Genomic DNA, 19,715 nt, shown 5'->3' with positions numbered 1-19,715 from the left:
TTTTTTTTTTTTTTTTTTTTCTGACTGTCACTAACATGCTGTAAAGCACTGCGTTGTTGTAACAGATATAAAAAGCCAGCCTCAGATAGTTCCTGTCTGGTGGATAAACTGGTTCATGTCTGTCAATCAGAAAAATGCAGATTTTCATATAACAATCACACTGACACACTAGATCCAGAAGGGTGTGCCTGAACATCCTGAACCTGAGGAGTTTATTCAGTGCACTCAAAACCAGGATAGGCAGAATCCCGTACACCCCTCTCAGCTAAGATCAGATACTGACCTAAATTTGTTGTAGTAATAACTGAGAGTCATATTCTGACAGATAGATCTCATAAAATGACTATCACATGAGATTGTGATTAATGTAATTTACAGAATTTGAACAAAACAGCTATGTCATTTCTAAACATAAAATGATTTTTGTTTGAAAGGCTACGGGTGATATGCGTTCTTTAAAGGAATGCAAGGCCTTTAATTTTTTTGTATCAGTACAATAAAACAACAAAAAAAGGACCTTGTCCTTGTCCTTAAAGGCAAATGTATTCCATTACTATTTTTAGGCTGGCGCTGAAAATGATTTAAGGAAACTACAATGACCATGATGCCACGGTGGTGATGACGTAGTATACAACTCTCACTGTGATTGGCTGATGTATTTATCGCAGCTCGCTGCATGACTGAAGGTAAAGCTAGCCTGATTAAGTTATCTTTCCTCGCTTAAAATGCCAACAAGTGGACTTTTAACCATGCATGTTCAAATCTGTAAGCGCCTGGTGAGTGAACGTGCACACATATACCATAAAATGTTGTTTACTTGCACAGGAAGGGTGATTTTATTCAGAGTTTGGCAGCATAAATGGCCGTGGTTTTCTTGACGCAGCTCTGCTAATCGTTTGTTTGTGGATCGTTGTTGACCATGGTAATTTTACCAACCTTGAAAAGTCTATGTAACCCCAGTAACCGGCAGAGTGGTGTTTTTTCTACCAGTGGATACAATTAAAACAAACAAACAAACAAAATAACATTATCCTCCTGTCAGTGAAGCCAACAACTACCACAATAATACCTGCGCAACCAGCTGAAACTTTAGCTCCTTCACAGCGAGTTGGGATTTATTTATATTTTGTTGCTTAGCTAACATGTAGGTTATGATACTAGCTGGATAGAAAACCGTGATGATGCATTTTATCTAAAATTATTGAACAGGGCTTCAGTTTAAAGCATCTGCGGCATCTTTTGGAAACAATATAATATAAAATAGGTAAGATAAGACTTCAGGATATGCCGACTGCTTGTAATCAGTTATTCAATTTATACAATTAACTGATAAATATTTCTTTAACCACTGAAAAGCATCTGAACCTTGTTTTGATTGTTCAGAGGTAATTCAGGACCTTAATTATCTCCAAATGTGGAATTTAAAATGCTATACCTTTTCCTATTTTACCCAATATACACGATATTGGGAATATTGAAAGTTATTTTAAAACTGTTTTTATTGAAATTGTTTGTTTTAACATTTACCTCTTTTGACAGTTTTGTTACCATATCTAATGAAAGTTCTTCTGCCATGACAGGCTCACAAGTACTTTTCCAGAACCTACACGTGTCACCCTTCACTCAATGTAAGTACACTGATTGAAACTTTAGTCAGCTGTGATGTTTGGACCTGTCTGGATGTGCAGATTTGTTCATGTTTGTTTGGTTACAGGAAGTTGTCATTGTCAGCGCAGTTCGCACTCCAATGGGCTCCTTCAGAGGGAGCCTGGCAGCTGTTCCAGCCACCAAACTGGGCTCTGTGGCCATCAAGGGAGCTATAGAGAAAGCAAGTGAGTTCGCACAGTTGGGATTTTTTCCTGTTAAAGACATAAAACCTATCAAAATACATGAATTTTCCGTGTTTTTATTTTGAATTTTTATGCTTCTAACACAATTTCTACATGATTAAATGATTGTTTCGAGGTTATTGTAACTCTAACTCATCAGGGTTTCCTAAAACTTATGTTAGAAAACAGCAAATATTCCTGTCCTTTGTATTCAATTAAATTTGACATTCAGTTATGGAAATTTTCCCAATAGGGTTCAGAATATCTCAGCACAGCTCATTTGCATATGATCTTAGCCCCATTTTTTGTGATAATGCTCTCCTCTACTCAGTTTCCTTCACAAAATGACTCTACTTCTGTTGACTCACAGCTTTCAGTCTCTGTTTCTTTCCAGAAGAAGAAAAAGTGTTTTTTACTTTTTAACTTTCGACCTGGCATCTCTGATTCCATTTTTCACCTTCTAACTTTGTTTCCATCCGGGATTATTTTACTGACTCAGCGTGCCGAGACTCTCTGAAGTGTCCTCATCAATGTTCAAATGTAAACAAACAACTTGTAATTGTTGGCAACAAAACCTGACTGCTGATTTTACTCATTTATTGCAAATTATGCTGTAGACTTTTGATAGTGAATGATGTGTATGTAGTGGTTAATTTTATTATATATGATACACAAATACAAAAAATTAAAAACAAAAACTTGTGTATTTTGACAGCTATTATGGCTTTACAGCTTGATGTCACGTCAGCAGGTCATCATGTTTATGGGATGTTGTTTGTGTAAACATGGATGAACTAACACCAGGGGCTGGCACTTGGAAGCCGATTTTATTTAATCCTAGCAATCGATTTCTCTTTACGCCATTTTGCAATTCCGGTTATCAAGCTCGGTAAATCAGACAAGGCTTTTTGACCCAGGTGTGTGGAGCTAAATATTTCTAAAAAAAAACAGGTGAACTTTCTTCCTAAACAAATCTAAAAGTGAACATTTACACCAGAGTGAAAACAACACAGCTGCTGCAGGCAAAGATGGATGAACAACTTCTCATTTACCTCCTATTTATTTCTGCATTGACATGTTCAAATGGATGCTTAACATGTTAGTGCAGAAATTAAAGCCAAATAATATCAGATTATTATTATTATTAACATGTTAGTTCACTTGACAACTGTGCATTTTAATATCGCCCACTACCAAACGGTGAAGGCAGAAGATAATGGTTTTGCCTGTGTGTGGGACTGTTTTCTTGTGTTCATGTCTGTTAGCAAAATATCTCATGAACCACTGGACAAATTTTAATGAAACGTGCAAAAACTAATCACTGGATGCACCTCTACAACTGATTCACTTTGGAGTCGATCTATTTTAAGATGTGTGCCACAGCTAACTGACCTTATAAAAACACAAGAATGGTTATAACTCAATTAATGTTACAGATATTGACCTAAAATTGGGTGTGGTAGTAACTGATACTCCTCCATAATACATATTTTGAGCACATTTTCTGAAACTAGATCTGAACATGAATCTGCAGATGTAATTCAGTGAGTATCACTGACCTTACTTCCTGACCCAGTCCCCTCCTGCCACTCTTGCCACAAATATAAAGTGCACAAAGAATCCAACTCACCAAAACGCTGAATCGGTGGGAGCCCTGTGCCTGTTTCTCAGTAACGAGACAGTCCCATCTAGGGCTTCCAGAGACGTTTGTTTTTTACTCATTTTGCTAGCTTGTGGGTTTGTTTTTAGCGTTGATGTATCATGTGACCTAGATAAGCGTTCTGACATGCATCAAGAGTGAGTCATAGACGGATGGGGTGGAGAGAATTCGGTCATTTTCTCAAAATAAATGTCGTTCAGACTCCGAAAATGAAAAAAACAGAAATACTGTAAGTTAATTATTCTTTCTGTGCGGCCCGGTACCAAATGACCCACGGACTGGTACCAGTCCGCGGCCCTGGGGTTGGGGACCTCTGCCTTACGTGACCAAGACAGTTGCAGCATTGAAGATACTGAGTTGACTTTATGTTTTGAGTTTAGGAATTCCTCCTGAAGAGGTGAAGGAAGTTTATATGGGCAATGTGCTTCAAGCAGGAGAAGGACAGGCTCCCACACGACAGGCTTTGCTTGGAGCAGGTATGATCATGCTGTTGCCTTTACACTTTATCAAGTACAAAATTTGTGATGTGCTTTAATGGTCAAGCAGCCTGCACTATCAAATATTTCTAGCTTTCAAAGAGGATCATTTTGCTTAATAATACATCAAACCAAAAGCAGGAGGGTCTCAAGCTTATTATAATGCAATGCTTTATCTGGTTTGTTTCTCCAGGCTTGACCCTCAGCACTCCAGCAACAACCATCAACAAAGTGTGTGCCTCTGGGATGAAGTCCATCATGATGGCTGCCCAGAGTCTGATGTGTGGACACCAGGTAATGTTTTCAAACACACATTGTCATGACTGTTTAGTTTGTTAGAAACATGTATACATACTGCAAAACATTTTTTCCATACAAGTGATAAGATAATTCAGGATTTGATTGTAACCAAATAGTTTCTTTCTTGCTCGAGCACACAAACTACAATTCAAATACATCTCCACACCTTTATTAGGAAACACCATTCTAAATAGCCTACATTTTTAGTCTACAACTAGATTGGTAGAGTAGCTGTGTACAGATGCTGTTTTGGGATTAAATCTAAATGCATGAGTCTGTTATCTCTTTGTAGTGATAAAATATTATTCATTTAACAATTAAATGAAGAGTTTAAGAGTTTGGTCATGCATGCAAGTCGGACATGTCTTTATGCTAATGTTGACGTATTAGTATGGCAAGACATTAGTGCCATAATTTTCCATGTTTTCAACCCATCTGTTTAAAACTGTCTTAACTTTCAGAATCACATTTTATAGTAATTCTTTATCTGTCAAAGTCTGGTTTTCCTCACCCAATTTATAAACATTTTCATCATTTCATTTTCAATAGTTGTGTGTGTGTGTGTGCAGCAAGAATTGGAGAACCACCAGTGATTCTCTAATCAAATTCTTTTTTTTTACATGTATGACAAATATATGTATCAAAGCTACCTGACTTTTATAACCTTGTCAAACACAGCATATTTTGATACATCTTCTACTGGTTACCAATTTATTGTAAAAAATGGTCATCAGAATCGGTCTAAATTAATACATTTCTTAAATAAGCAGCAGAAGAAAATCCTTCTTACTGGAATTTTCATTCGCACACCGGGCTGAAGCTGAGGAATCGCGCTGATTGGCTGTAAATTTTCAAATTATTATATTATTGTGATTATTGTGTTATTATTATAACACACGAGCAAAGCAGTCGAAAGTGCCAGCTCCCGCTCGGCTCTTTACCGCTGTCTATCATAAAATGTTTTATTTCATCTGAGTTGAGAAATTAATTAATGAATTAGCTTGGTCATTGCCTGACCCAGTTAGCTATAGCGCTACCGTGCTTTGTTTATTTAACGGATTAAGGACATGTAGAGGATGGATGGGTTGTGAATGTACAGCTGGGCTTGCTAATATGTGTTGATAATTGTCAACTGACAGTAAACACGTGACATCAATCTCTCTACAAACCCCTGATATTCGCTATGAAAAGGAAAGAACGGTGTATGAGAAACAAAAATCTTTTCATTTTCATTCCATTACATTAGAAATATTTTTGTCATATGCTCCTAACTCACTCATTTATATATGACAGCACATAGATTAAATATCTTTATTGTCATTGTTCAGAGAAAAACAGCAAAACATCATAGCATATACTAAAAGAAAATAATATACAGATAATACAGAGTTATTTTTTAAAATGTATATTGACCAGTCAAGGATGAAGTTTCTGTTGACTGAACTAGTTGACATGTGGGTGCCCTCTAGAGGCTGAAGAAAGGACTGCTGATTTAATTTGATTTTAAACGTGTATCTGCTTTTTACATAAACCTGGAAAGAATAAAAGCAAAATTATTGGCGCATTGTTGATATTGTTAAAATTCAAGGCTATTATTATTATTATACAGCTGGAATTGTTTAACAAGAGCATCACTGTATTTTAATAAACAAATGTATTATGTCTTTTGTTTGCTTTATTGTTCTTTAAAGTGATAAAAATGCATAATGAAATGAGTACAGAAGCAAAGACTGACAAAGACTGCTACAGAATTAATCAAGTATGTAAAAATATGAAATCTGTTTGCAGCACATTTGATCTGGGATAAATTAGTATGGTCTGCACTTCGATTTTTCTTTTTGGGTGACTTGAGAAATAAATGGTACCGTGATAGGATGTTACCTCAGCAGTAAGTCCAGTTATGAAATTTTCTCACTACTAAATATTCATCAGTCAACTGGTAGTGGGATTATAACAAGGTGGAAGCGATTGAGAACGACAGCAACTTGGCCACAAAGTGGTAGGCCACATAAACTGACGTAGCGGGGTCAACAGATGCTGAGGCTCATCAGGGTTTCCCCCAGAAAAGAGGCTAAGCCCGGTGGTAGGTGGCCATTTGCTGGACGATCATGATTTAGTAAAAAAAAAAAAAAAGATTAAAGTTGACAGGAAAGTTGAAAATATGGCTATTTATGATGTGATATTGTAAGATATTTGTGTCAAATATTTACACAACTACATTTTTACAAAAAGGCACTTTTGAAATACTTTTTAAAACAGAAATACAATTAAAATAAATACTAATTGATTGCACCTAATTTAAATTCTAATTCAAGTCACATTTACAGATAAATTAAATTAACATAAATGAAAAAGTGCAAACAAAGCACCAACACATGTCTCACGTCAAGGCCAATGAATAACAACAGAGAACTGAAAAACAGACAGATGCTGTACTGTACTGTGCTTTTTGTGGCACAGGCTGCATGTTGGATCACTACATGTAACAACAAAACAAAGCATCTAATGCTGAATTTAATAGCATCATTCTACTGTTAAACAAGAATAAATTAGCACGCATTATATTAATTTTTTCACTAAGTACAAAACATGCTTACCATATTCAGTCTTGTAAAGCCACCTGCTGAATTTCAGCTCAACTAACCATTTTTGGTTAAACCCGCTCGTTCGATGTTTATTGCTGCGGCTCCAATGACGAGCTAACTCCAATGGTAGCTGAATGTGGCTCGGCCTCAGGGCTCATTAGTCACACAGGGATCCGTGAAGTCCAAAGTGTTGGATTCGGTGGTGTAAAGCATGCCGCCACTGGACGCTAGAGAAGTGGAGGCGCGTTCTCTGGAGTGACAAACCTTCTCTGTCTGTCAGTCTGATAGAAGAGTCTGCGTTTGTCTGCCAGAAGAACAGTCCTTGTCTGACTGCATTGTGCCAAGTGTAACCCTATGGATTAAGATATGGGATGCCACACAAGTTTGTTTGCATAAGATAAGATATTCCTTTATTAATCCAGCAGCGGGGAAATTTGCATTGTTACAGCAGCACAGAGGACAGAACAGAACCAAGATACAAAAAATACAAGTGAATATAAAAAATACTGAAACAGTATAGTTAAAAAAATAAGTAAATTCTGATTGTATATGTTTGGGTAAGTAGATAAATGATGTTACACATAGACTAAAGTAAATAAATAATTGCACATAGTATCTGATAGGCAAGTTATGTTATACATGGTGAATTTTGATGTTGCTCACAGTTGAACACCATACCAGTGATAAGTAAGTAAAGCAAACGGGTTTATTGCCTATAGTAGAGAGTAGTGAACTACTGAGAGCAGCAGGTGTTGTACAGTCTGACGGCGGCCGGAAGGAAAGACCTGCGGTATCTTTCCTTCACACACTTAGGGTGCCACAGCCGGGCACTAAAGGAGGTGCTCAGTTCTGTCAGAGAGTGGTGCATGGGGTGGGACAGGTACTCCAGCATACGCTGAAGCTTCATCCTCATTCTCCTGTCTGCCACCACCTCCACTGGGTCAACATGACACCCCAGGACAGAGCTCGATTTCCTGAGGATCTTGTTCAGTCTCCCCCTGTCAGCAGTGGAGATGCTGACAGGGCAAATAATGGAGCTTTACCTGCATCTGTAGATGACAAAGTGAACTGACTGTTGATGTCCATAACAGAATTAGACCTGTTTTTAATGCAGTGGCCCATGAGCTCACCCACTTACTTTTACAGTCTTTTGTTGACCTTGTGCCCAATGTTTGAAAATGTGTTGCTGCCATCAATTTCAGAATTACCTTAGTTTTTTCCTAAAATGGGACGATTACTTAATTTCAATATTTGGCATGTTTACTGTGTTCTATTGAGAATAAAATATGGGTTTGAGAGATTTGTTAAACATGGCATTTTATGTTTATTTACATTTTACACAACATCCAAACTTTTTTTTTGGAACTACAGTTGTAATTGTCACCAATAGTTTGGTAATTTGTGAATATTATAATGTACAATATATCATATAAAAAAAATAATTATTGCCTCTTGTGAAAATGAGTTTGACTCCCGTCTAAGGTCTGAAAAGACATGAGAAATCAGACAGGAGAAATGCCGTTTGAGTTTGTGGCTCTAGATGTTTTCTTTAAAATTTTAAAATCTTGTCTCACCTCGTAAGCCTAGTATCTCATCTTGTTTTGTCTCCTGAGATACTTGTCTCATTCCACCCATAAAAAATTATGTTTCAACTAAAAATATTAATATTGACTGATTATCATGATTGATGACCTCTATGCTTAATAATTGTGGCAGCCCTACTTCATTGCATCGTACCAATCCATTCCAGTGTAATGTAATATAACAAGGGCTGGGTTTGTATTGACTTGTCTTTCAGAGATTAGACTTTGAGAATTGCTGCCTTAAAGCATCCTCGGCATTGTGGTCCTGTACATGAGAGCTGTTTTTAGCTATATGTTGTATGTGTGCCCTCAGGATGTGATGGTGGCAGGAGGCATGGAGAGCATGTCCAATGTGCCCTATGTGATGGCCAGAGAGACGCCACCGTATGGAGGAGTTAGGATGGAAGACCTCATTGTTAGAGATGGCCTCACTGATGTCTACAACAAATTTCACATGGTAACTATGAACTGTTGGGGTCAATGTTACAGGTCTCTCCTGCGAACGAGACCACCTGTTTAAATAGACGTAAATAAAATGTTGCTGTGCAGGGAATGTTTTAAGGCTTTATTTAGCTTTACAGCATCTGTATTTTATGGTCTTTGTTTATAAAAGGGCAACTGTGCTGAGAACACTGCCAAGAACTGTAACATCACCAGAGAGGAGCAGGACGCCTACGCCATCAGCTCATACACCCGCAGTAAAGCAGCACAGGAGACTGGCGTGCTGGCCAACGAAATTGTACCAGTCAGCATTCCACAGAGAAGTACGTAACACAGATATGTCATGTTTCTGTTTGGCAAGAGATTCTCAAAGTACAATGCTGCTAATATACTTGTGGTCTTATAGGCAAACCTGATGTAGTGGTTTCTGAGGATGAGGAGTGGAGGCGGGTCGACTTCAGCAAAGTTCCCAAGCTGAAAGCAGTTTTCCAGAAAGAGAATGGTAAAGATGAAAAGTTAAAGGTCAATGGTTAGCTGTTTTTATTGACTAAATGTTAAGGAACAGATCATCCCTATGCACTGGTTCTGTTTATACAAGGTCTTTTTTTTGTCTGCTCCCGTAGGACAAAAAAAGACAAAAAATGGTTGACATCTACAATTGATTAACCTTTGGAACTAAACTGATACAAGATGGCCGCCACAGCTAACAGACCTTAGAAAATACAAAAACGCCTATAACTGAGCCAGTTTTACAGATGTTTAACTAAAATTTAGCTTTGTAGTAGATGACAATTGTCCTTAATACATACTTCAAGCACAACACATTGAGTGACATCTTTACTTTAACCTTGGCATGACACTGTTAGTTTACTGTTTGTCTGTTCGCAAAATATATATCATAAACCCCTGGGTGGATTTCAATGAGACTCTCAACGTAATTATTGGCTGTTCATCTACAGCTAATTAACTTTTAAAATCAGCCCATTTCAAGATGGCCGCCACGACTAATCAAACTTAGCCTACACAAAAATGGCTATAACGCAGTTATTTTACTGAGCTAAAATTTGAGAGGTAGTAGATGAGTCATTCGCAACACATACTCTGAATACTAACAGATCCCACAAGATAGTGCATGAGGTCGTGCACAACGTTATTTTCAAGGTTTGACCAAAACAGCTACAAGTCCATCATTTCTCATCATAAAATAATCTTAAGTCAAAAACTCTAGCATGAAAGATGGCAGGTGATATGCATTCCTTCATTGACTGCTAGGCCTTTAGTTGAAGATGTTTTATATTCTCAGTAGTTTTTAATCTGTAGTTTTTAAATCTTTGAGTAGAGTAGTAGTAATAGCAGTAATACTGCTCAGTGAATCTTCATTCTTTAAAGTGCGTGCTGTGTTTGGTTGTTTTTAGGCACAGTGACTGCAGCCAATGCCAGCACACTGAATGATGGAGCTGCTGCTCTTGTTTTAATGACAGCAGATGCTGCAAAGAGACTCAACGTCACTCCACTGGCCAGAATAGTCTGTGAGCAACACACAAAGAAAACTTCACTTTTTTTTTACATAAACTAGCTAATGTTGGAGGTTTTGTTCACTTACTGATGATGCATGATTTCTGTTCTCCTTACAGCATTTGCTGATGCTGCAGTTGCCCCCATAGATTTTCCCATTGCTCCTGCATACGCTGTTCCAAAGGTGGGTGTGAGGATGGAATTATGTGTTATTGTTACTAAGCTGAGCAACCGTAGCAAACACAAAACTGGCTGTAATTCAGCCAGCTTTACAACTATTAAGCTAAAATGTGGTGTGGTAGTAGCTGAGAGTTTTCTTCATCATATACTCTGTGGACTAACTGATCATTCTTTTTAGTTGTGCTTTTAAAACTTTGCCATTAACTATTACTGACAACTCTGCTGTCTGTTAACCAAATATAATATGAACCACTGGACAGAATTTAGTAAGTTTTCCAAAAGCAATCACTGGATGGAAATCTACAACTGATGCACTTTTGGAGCCACCCCTATTCAATATGGCTGCCACAGATAATTTACCATAGCCAACACAAAAATGACTCAACTCAGTCAATTTTATAGATATTAAATTAAAACTTGGTGTGGTAGTAGATGAGTCATTGTCAGCACATACTTTAAGTGCTAACAGATCATGCAGGATCTCTCAATATTCAAGAGCATGTATAGTGTCATTCACAAGGTTTGACCAAAATGTTTATAAGTTTGTCCCTTCTCAACATAAGATGGTCTTAATGTAAAACACTGGATGATCAGCAGTGGGTGATATGCATTCATTCAAGGAATGATAGGCCTTTAATTATATGTAGTCTTTTACTATTAAGGTTCAGAATCATTTTGTTTTGTTTGGTGCACACACATACCAGTTCAGATCTAAAATGACAATTAAAATGTCCTAACTCTTCCTCTGGGGCTGTGCATGTGTGTGTTTTAGGTTCTGGATGCAGCCAAACTGAAGAAGGAGGATGTCACAATGTGGGAGATCAATGAAGCCTTCAGTGTGGTGGTGCTGGCCAACATCAAGATGCTTGATATTGATCCTGCAAAAGTCAACATTAACGGAGGAGCTGTGTCTTTGGGACACCCAATTGGGTAAGCAACTGAGAGGGACTGAAGGGAACCAGAATGATAGGGATGTGAATCTTAGTGTGCAGGAATGGGATGGTTTTTTTGTTGTTGTTTGAATTGTTATTGAGGACAATTGAAGACACTGAAGTCCTGAAATTAATGTAATTCTGAGGAGAAAATTTTAGGGGATAAAAGAACTCTTGACTGTAATTGTATTATAGTTGGCATAGAAAGCTATGTCTGGTACGCATTTATTAAAAACAACAAAAAGAATCAATGAATTCTATTTCAGTCTTCAAAACAGCACCGAAGGAGTCGTCACTGGTGTAAAAACACCATAGAAAAAGTTGTCTCGTGGAGCTTTACCATTATGCTACTTTTAGTGGAGCATCAACTATTAATATTTTAATTTGAAAGTTTGTGTAATGGAAATGTAATAGAGGTATACAGAACTCACCATGAAGTGAATAAAAGTACACCACACTAATGAACCACACAAGTGTTTGTATTTGAACAAACTGAAAGTCAGTTTGAGTTTTAGAACCCAACTGAAAGTATGAATTAAATGAAATGCATGCTGTTTATAAAAGCCAGCTTACAGATGCAGACAGGTTAATTGTTTTAACCTGATCTAATGTTTTCAAACTTAAGGTAAACAACTTTTTTGCAAAATTTTGCAAGATGTAAAAAGTAAATATTCTATTGGAGCTTGGAGCAGCTCTATGCAGAAACTTTAACAACTTGACCTGAGACAAAACTATGAGAACTTGGTGAGTGAAGTAATGTAGCAGCAGTCTATAAACAATGAATAAAGTTAAGTTTTATCTTGATATTTTCAACAGAATGTCCTTCAAACAATAAACAGTTGTCACAATAAAACATCAATTTAACAGCTCACTGTATTATCTAGTTGTGTCAAATGCATCATGCATAACATTAGGCATAGATGTTGGTGTTGTGGCAAGTGGTTATAGGCTTAACTGAAAAGGAGCCTACAAATAAAATTCTACTTAGGTTGCCTTACAGCCCCAATGTCGCATGTGAAAACCTCAGCTCAGAGAGAGGCAGAGAAGATCAGCTCACCTGGAACTGATTTCCGATGTGATGTGGATCAAAAAGTACATTTTGAAGTATTTATAGTCAATAATGATGGAGAAAGAATTAATAATACTCTGTGTAAATGACTATACGGCACTCTGCACACTTCCTTTTGAGGAGCTATTCCATGCGTCTGATCACTGAGACTGGAACTGAAAGTAAAATACTTAAAACAGTTGTCTGATTTTGTTTTTTTAAAGCAACGTGTACGTGAAACGGATTTTATGTAAAAGCTAAAGTAAACATTTAAAACACATTCAGGCTGTAAAATAAAATGTATAATGTCCTTTCAGATGCCTCTTTGCCATAAAAAATCCTTGTATATTAATGATAACAAATATTATCATACCACATAGTTTTAAAAGTTTTGTCTTTTACAAAACACCTTAACCATTAAAAGCAATTTGACTTGTTTTTATTTGTTTCAAACAAAACATTAGGAAGTTAGAAAACGTTTTTACATTTTACAATTAGTAGCTGTAGTTAAAAAAAGGTGTTTTTTTTTCTTTTTCTTTTTGTTAGGATGTCTGGAGCAAGAATTGTAGGTCATATGGTGCACAACCTAAAGTCGGGTCAGTTTGGACTCGCAGGGATCTGCAATGGAGGAGGTGGAGCTTCTTCTATTCTCATCCAGAAGTTGTAAGGAAACCCGAAAAGAACTACTTCTCACTCCGATTCAGTTTTGTTGCCGTTTGCTGCAAATGATTAAAACATCTGAACTACTGTGTAGAAATCATTTGTTCTTACTTTAGTCCCAGTGGCTTTAATCAAACAAGAAAACATTCTGACTTCAGTGTTTCAAACACTCCTTCATTTGACAGAAGTTATTGTGCAAATCACTGATTAATATTTAACTGAATGGATGTGGTTAATAAATGGTTCTTTGAAAGTCCTGCAAGGTGGTGCTTTTTGTGGCTGAAATGATGGTTTTAGCTTTTTAAGATGATTCTTCTTTTATGGTATTTATGGACTGTGATGGACTGGTGACCTGCCCAGGGTGTACCCTGCCTGAAACCAGCTCCTTAAGACCCTGAACAGGATCATACAGGTACAGAAAACTGATGGATGTATTGATGGTTCAAATTTTCAATTTGCCACTACATGTTGCAGTTGTGTTCTTTGAATTCATCTAATGGTGATGCATCTGACACAATAACATCCATGCATTCATCTTTTTTCTTTACCCTCTTTTCCATTCAATTATACCCACCAATGATTTGTGAACAGAAAACTATTTACATGTACATCCCTGTCCAAGTAATAAGTTGCATACAGTTTACTGTTCACAAATAATTGATGGGCCATAGTTGGATTAACATGTTTTCTTTCATTACTTGCAGCCAAAAGGTGTAGGCAAAGCAATAATGTTTTTAAACAAGTCTGTTTACATTTGTCTGTAATTTTAGCAAAATAGCTTATGAACACTGAATGGATTGTAATGAAACTTTCAGTAAATATTAATTGGCTATACACCTACAACTGATTAACTTTTAGAGTGACCAGATCCTAGAAAACACAGAAATGATGATAGCTTGGACAAATGTACACATATTGAGCTAAAATTTAGTTTGATTGGAGCTGAGCACAATTGCCAACACATCCTGTGAGTGCAACACATTGCACACCATCTTTGTTTAAAATCATGGCACTATCAACCCCTTTTAGTTAGTCCAATGCCTTATGAACCACTATATTGTTTGAAACTCTCAGAAAGTAAATGTCTGTACATCTACAGTTGATTCACTTTTGGAGTCAGCCCAATTCAAAATGGCCACCACATCTAACTGAGTTTAGCCAACACAAAAATTATATATTTTAAAGTAAAATTTGGTGTGGTAGTAGCTGGAAGTCATCCTCAACAGGAACTCCAAGCATTGCATGTTGCACATCTTTGCCTAAAACTTTGGCATTAATTGGTAAAATCGACACTGTCCGTCTGTTCATAAAAACCGATCACACTGATCACTTCTGAAAAGCAAGTAGTATGTGTGTAATGCAACATAAACTCTAAATCATAACAGTGCATGAATGGCAGCTGTTTTCGTTTTCCTGGTGTTTTGCCAAGTAATTGTGTAACCAGGGTTTCCAGTTTTGTAATGTTTGCACTACTTTTTGTTTGTTACAACTACGACTTTTTGAATCTGCTCTAAGAAACCTGATTAGCCATGGCACTAATGTTTACACGCAGGACAAGCTGTTAGCCCTTAGAAACACTGTAGTACTCCACACTCCAAACAAGAGATTCAACCGGATATCAGGAGGAAACTGAGAGGCTGTAGAGCTGTTCTTAAGCGCAGGAAGAGATGACAGAAATATAAACCATGTTTACTGGTGGTTATCATGGGAAAAGTTAATTCACTCTCCAACAAGATGGACAAACTATTGGGCTGCAGCAGGAGTACAGGGAGCACAGCCTTGTGTTTTACAGAGACATTGCTGAACCAGGACACACTGTACTCTGATGACTCAGGCTGTTTACACAAAGCAGTTTTTCAGTGAAACTAGCATTTCTGTTGCAATTTGGCCGTTTGTTTACATGACAACTGTGATCAAATTCTCTGACACTGAAACTTTCTGAACCCAGGAGTCAGAGTGGAACCTTCTGGATATTCCCTGTTGCATTTCAAAGGATGCTGTAAAATGTGAAATCACACTATGCACACTACAGATGACTGCAGTCAATAGCTGTTCTGCACAAGTACATCAACAACAATAGATTCAGTCTTGAATCAATAAAGTAAATCATGCAATTAGGATTTCGTCTTGAGGTATTCCTTTTGTGGAGCAAATCTGTTCTGACACACGTAGGCAGCCATCTTCTCTATATACACTGTGCACAATTATTACGCAAGTTGTAGTTTTGAGAATTGATTGTATTGTTGAACAACTACAGCGCTCTGGGTCAATCCAAAATGTTAATAAACCCCTCAAACCTAAATATTTAAGAAAGTAAAAGTGAGTTTTTGGTTTTCTTAGGACAATATCTATGTGTGCAGAATTATGCAACCTAATTAAAACTGAAAATTTTCCCATTTCACTTGTTTACTTTCATCCGTTAAAGTGAGAATAATAACCTCCTGAGACCCAGAGAAAAAAAAGTTTTTGAATTTCAATTTTTTTTACACTACATGACTCTTTGGTGTGAAAAAACATCACTACAATTGAAAAAATTTCAAAACATGTTTTTATTTATTTTTTAGAGTATGTCCTTTGGAGAGGACATCGGGACTCTCTTGTGGCAAATATGAACACATTTCGAGGCATACATTTACCTCTGAACTCTGACAATCTTTAGTGCTGTAAATTTCAAATGGCTACACCATTCAAGCCAGTGGTTCAGATTTCCAGGGACCTCATTCAGCTTATCAAAAGCAAGCTGATTAGTGTAGTTTAATCAGGTGTGTTAGTTCTGTTTTGGTTTGTGGTAGTCCATAAAGCAGTTCTTCTTCTTTGAGATGCAGAGGTACATGTTGCATTTGATGCACTTTATGTAGGTTTTTCCAGTGCACCCTTCTGCTCTGCACCTGGAACTATTAGGATTGTCCATCATCTGTGGCAAATGGACAGCTCCATACTTTCTCACTTCCTTATCTGGCTGGGGCCTCCTTCTCTTCTGTGATGGAACGTACTCCTCATCATTCGACGCATCAGATTCAATTGGATTAGGTTGGCCTGACTGCCCCTGGGCAATCAGTTCCTCACCTAAGAGCAGTTTGAAGTCATGGTATTGGAGAGTTTTCTTCATAGGTCGTGCCAAAGCTTGGCTGTCTTCCTTATACTGTAACCAGGAGTTGGTGATAGCCAGATCGAAGAAGTGTAGGATTGTGCGTACAGTCCACTTCCTTGTGCGGTTAGCCATTCTATAAAAACTAAGCATTCTATCACACATATCAACCCCACCCATGTTGGTGTTGTACTCTGCCACCACTGCAGGTCTGGACACTTGAACATGCCTTTTGTCTTTCAGTGACCATCTGGTCCGGGTATCCTGGGGCTCTATTCCATGCACTGTTGATGCCATGAGTACAGGTTTATTGTCAACCCATTTTGTCACAGCCAGCTCAGGATGTTTCCTTGTCACCATTACAGAGGAGCCTCTTCCTTGTTTCAACAACTCTTTATCAGATGTAATGTTACAATCCTTTGGGAGTCTATTTTTCATCAATGTTCCACTTGCAGGCAGACCCATTTCTAGCAATTTATCCAGTAGTTTTATTGAGGTGAAATACCTAGACAGACAGACACAAACACAAAAAATAAAAAATAAGTGTCATTTGTTTACAGAGAATCATCATCAACAGCACCACAATTGACGTTTATACCTGTCAAAGTACAGGTGAGTTCCCCTGGGAATGGACTCAGTCAACCGAAGAACTGCATTTGCTCCTATTCCAAGTCCTGTGTCTCTGCCGACAAAGGTGTTTTTTCCTTGGTAGACTTCAAAATCCAATACAATTCCAGTTGGAGTAGCGAGAACAAACACCTTCAATCCGGTTGGATTTGGCTTGCCAGGAACGAATTGACGGACTGGACATCGACCAGTAAAGGGAATCATTTGTTCATCAATGGAAACATTTCCTGGCCTGGGTAGGTTTAGGCAACCTTGTTGCACCTTCTTCAAAAGTGGACTGACTCTCCAAAGCATATTGAGCTTCCTCTCTTCTTCAGTTACATCAAGATCATTAGTGATTTTCAAAGAACATCTGATCTTGAAAAAGCGATCCCTTGTCATCGACTCAGCAACTATTGGCACTCTTGTTTTTTTGGCCCAATACATTTTGATTTTTGGGTAACCAAGGCATGCCATGTACACTGAGACTCCAAACCAGGTCTTAATCTCCTCAGGTGTTGTATTCAGACTTGAGCCTGACACCTGAATCTGTCTCTGGTTTGTGCAAAAGGACATGTCCTCAAAAACTTTGTTGTCAATGTACTGCTCAAAGTATTTTGATGGTGGCCAGTCTACACGGTTTGGGGCAGTACAGACAACCTCTCCGGAGTCTTCCAGCACAGGCAGGAATCTTAAGAGACAGACAAATACATTAAATAATTATGTCCTCTAAAAGTGATAGTTCATCCAAAAAAATACTCTTATCTGTCTAAGCTTATCTACTCTTGTCTCAGAAGCCTACGTGTTAGTTTTGGTCCAAAGTGGGCGACGGGCCCGTGCATCCTCAACTTCACTCTCCTCTTCCTCACTTGATGCCTCATCCTCTGAACTCCCGACCTCAAAATCACCGTCAATCTGTCCCTCTTGGTCCTCCTCATCTGACAAATCTATGTCTGAGTCTCCATCAATAATCCTGTTTAGGATTTTCTCTGCCTCAGTCAGTGAGCTGATTTCTATTAAAACAGGTTAAAAAAATAAAAAGCAAATCCTGATGTCCTCTATGGAGGACACACATAAACAGGTTATGTTTTATCCCAACAAATAATTAAACTGCTCTGAAAATCCACCTAACTATTCCTTAGATGTTCATTTACTAGAAGCAATCTGAATATTAAACTCACAAAGCTCATAATTAGAAAATAATATACTTACCTTTCTTCTTTCGATAAAATGTGCTCACAGGGATGGCAGCCATTGTGAAGAATCAGAAAGAAAATTCCAGAAAAGCCCCACCCCCACACATGTCATATCATTGGAAAGCCCAGGATGTCCTCTCTAAGGACCAACAGGATTTAACACAGTGGCATGTATAGTTTCAGAGTTATGAACAAAAAACCTATGTACTCCACAGAGGACAAAAATGCATTGCTGGGTCTCAGGAGGATATACAGACAACTCAAAATTGACAAATAAACATTTCTGACATTTAAAAAATAAATTGGTGACCAATATAGCGACCCTTCTTTTCAATAACAGTTATAAGCCTTCCATTCATGAAGTCTGTCAGTTTCTTGGTCTCTTGATAATCAACTTTTTGTGCAGCAGCAACCACAGCCTCCCAGACACTGTTCAGAGATGTTTACTGTTTTCCTTCACCTTAAATCTTCCATTTAAGAATGGCCCACATGTTCTCAATGGGGTTTAGGTCTGGTGAGGAAGTAGGGCACTTCATTATTCTTTCATCTTTAAGGCCTTTACTGGCTTGCCACATACTGAAGTACTTTGATACATGCGATGGAGCATTGTCCTGCATAAAAATCATGGTCTTCTTGAAAGATGCAGACTTTTTCCTCTACCACTGCTTGAAGAAAATGTCTTCTAAAACTGGCAGTAGGTTTGGGAGTTGATTTTGAGTCCATTTTCAACCCAAAAAGGTCTGACTAGCTCATCCTTAATAATACCAGCACATACCAGTATCCCGCCTCCACCTTGCTGGCATATGATGCAAAGTGGAGCTCTGTGCCCATTACTGATCCAGCCACAGGCGCATCCATCTAGTCCGTCAAGAGTCACTCTCATCTCATCAGTCCATAAAACCTTTGAAAAATCTGTCTTCAGATATGTCTTGGCCCAGTCTTAACATTTCAACTTGTGTGTCTTTTTCAGTGGTGCTCGGGTTTCAGCCTTTCTTTCCTTAGCCATGTCTCTGAGCACTGAACATCTTGTACTTCTGGGCACTCCAGGTAGGTTGCAGTTCTGCAATATGACAGCACTGGAAGATAATGGGTTCCTGGTAGCTTCAGGTTTGATTCTTCTCAAATCTTGGGCAGTTAATTTACGTGTTTTTTTTTTCTCAACATGTTTATTGCGACCCTGTTGACTATTTGTAGCAAAACGTTTGATGGTTCTGTGATCATGCTCCAATATCTTAGCAAATTTCAATAGTGCTGCATCCCTCTGACAGACTTTACAATTTTGGACTTTTCAGAGTCACTTAAATCTCTTTTTTGGCCCATTTTGCCTGAGGAAAAGAAGCTGCCTAATAATTATGCACACCTGGATATAGGGTGTTTATCTCCTTAGGCCCCACCCTCCCTTATTAAACAAATACACATCAGCTGCAGGGGTGGAAATTAGTACCCACCACCGGCCAAATGCGGGTAAATATTTGAAGTGGCGGGTGAATTTGATCAACACACACGCCACTGTGGCGGGTTGGCAATTTGAACAGAAAAGGTGTTATTTGTCCTCTTGACATATAGGGGGCAGCAATGTGCTCGAGTTGCTGCTAAATGCAAGAAGGAGAAAAGTT

The 19,715-nt window shown here is 38.0% G+C and overlaps 2 protein-coding genes across 4 annotated transcripts; one reads left to right on the top strand and one right to left on the bottom strand.

Moving 5' to 3' along the window:
* Nucleotides 1-625: 625 nt before the first annotated feature.
* acat1 (acetyl-CoA acetyltransferase 1) lies at nt 626-13,468 on the top strand. Of its 2 annotated transcripts, none has more exons than XM_017436407.3 (12): nt 626-776; nt 1,581-1,628; nt 1,715-1,832; nt 3,870-3,965; nt 4,159-4,259; nt 8,747-8,890; nt 9,047-9,197; nt 9,281-9,376; nt 10,290-10,403; nt 10,509-10,573; nt 11,342-11,499; nt 13,096-13,468. In XM_017436407.3, exons 1-12 carry the CDS (start codon nt 726-728, stop codon nt 13,214-13,216), a joined length of 1,263 nt encoding a protein of 420 aa, XP_017291896.1. In that variant the 5' UTR covers nt 626-725; the 3' UTR covers nt 13,217-13,468. The 2 variants fall into 2 exon arrangements, with proteins under 2 accessions (XP_017291896.1, XP_024866391.1); XM_025010623.2 differs by having other exon boundaries at nt 664-686.
* A 2,272-nt stretch (nt 13,469-15,740) lies between these two features.
* On the bottom strand, nt 15,741-19,139 carry LOC108247976 (piggyBac transposable element-derived protein 3-like). 2 transcript variants are annotated; one of them, XM_037979133.1, is made up of 3 exons: nt 17,706-19,139; nt 16,896-17,594; nt 15,741-16,802 (listed from the first exon to the last, which is right to left on the bottom strand). In XM_037979133.1, the coding sequence occupies exons 2-3, from the start codon at nt 17,477-17,479 to the stop codon at nt 15,977-15,979; spliced, it is 1,410 nt and encodes a 469-aa protein (XP_037835061.1). In that variant the 5' UTR covers nt 17,480-17,594; nt 17,706-19,139; the 3' UTR covers nt 15,741-15,976. The 2 variants fall into 2 exon arrangements, with proteins under 2 accessions (XP_037835061.1, XP_024866390.1); XM_025010622.2 differs by having other exon boundaries at nt 18,116-19,139.
* Nucleotides 19,140-19,715: the final 576 nt, after the last annotated feature.

This window comes from Kryptolebias marmoratus, linkage group LG13 (assembly GCF_001649575.2).
Source record: "Kryptolebias marmoratus isolate JLee-2015 linkage group LG13, ASM164957v2, whole genome shotgun sequence".
Taxonomy (NCBI): Eukaryota; Metazoa; Chordata; class Actinopteri; order Cyprinodontiformes; family Rivulidae; genus Kryptolebias; species Kryptolebias marmoratus.
The sequence above is the reverse complement of the archived record's forward strand: the minus strand, read 5'-3'. Positions and strand labels throughout refer to the sequence as shown.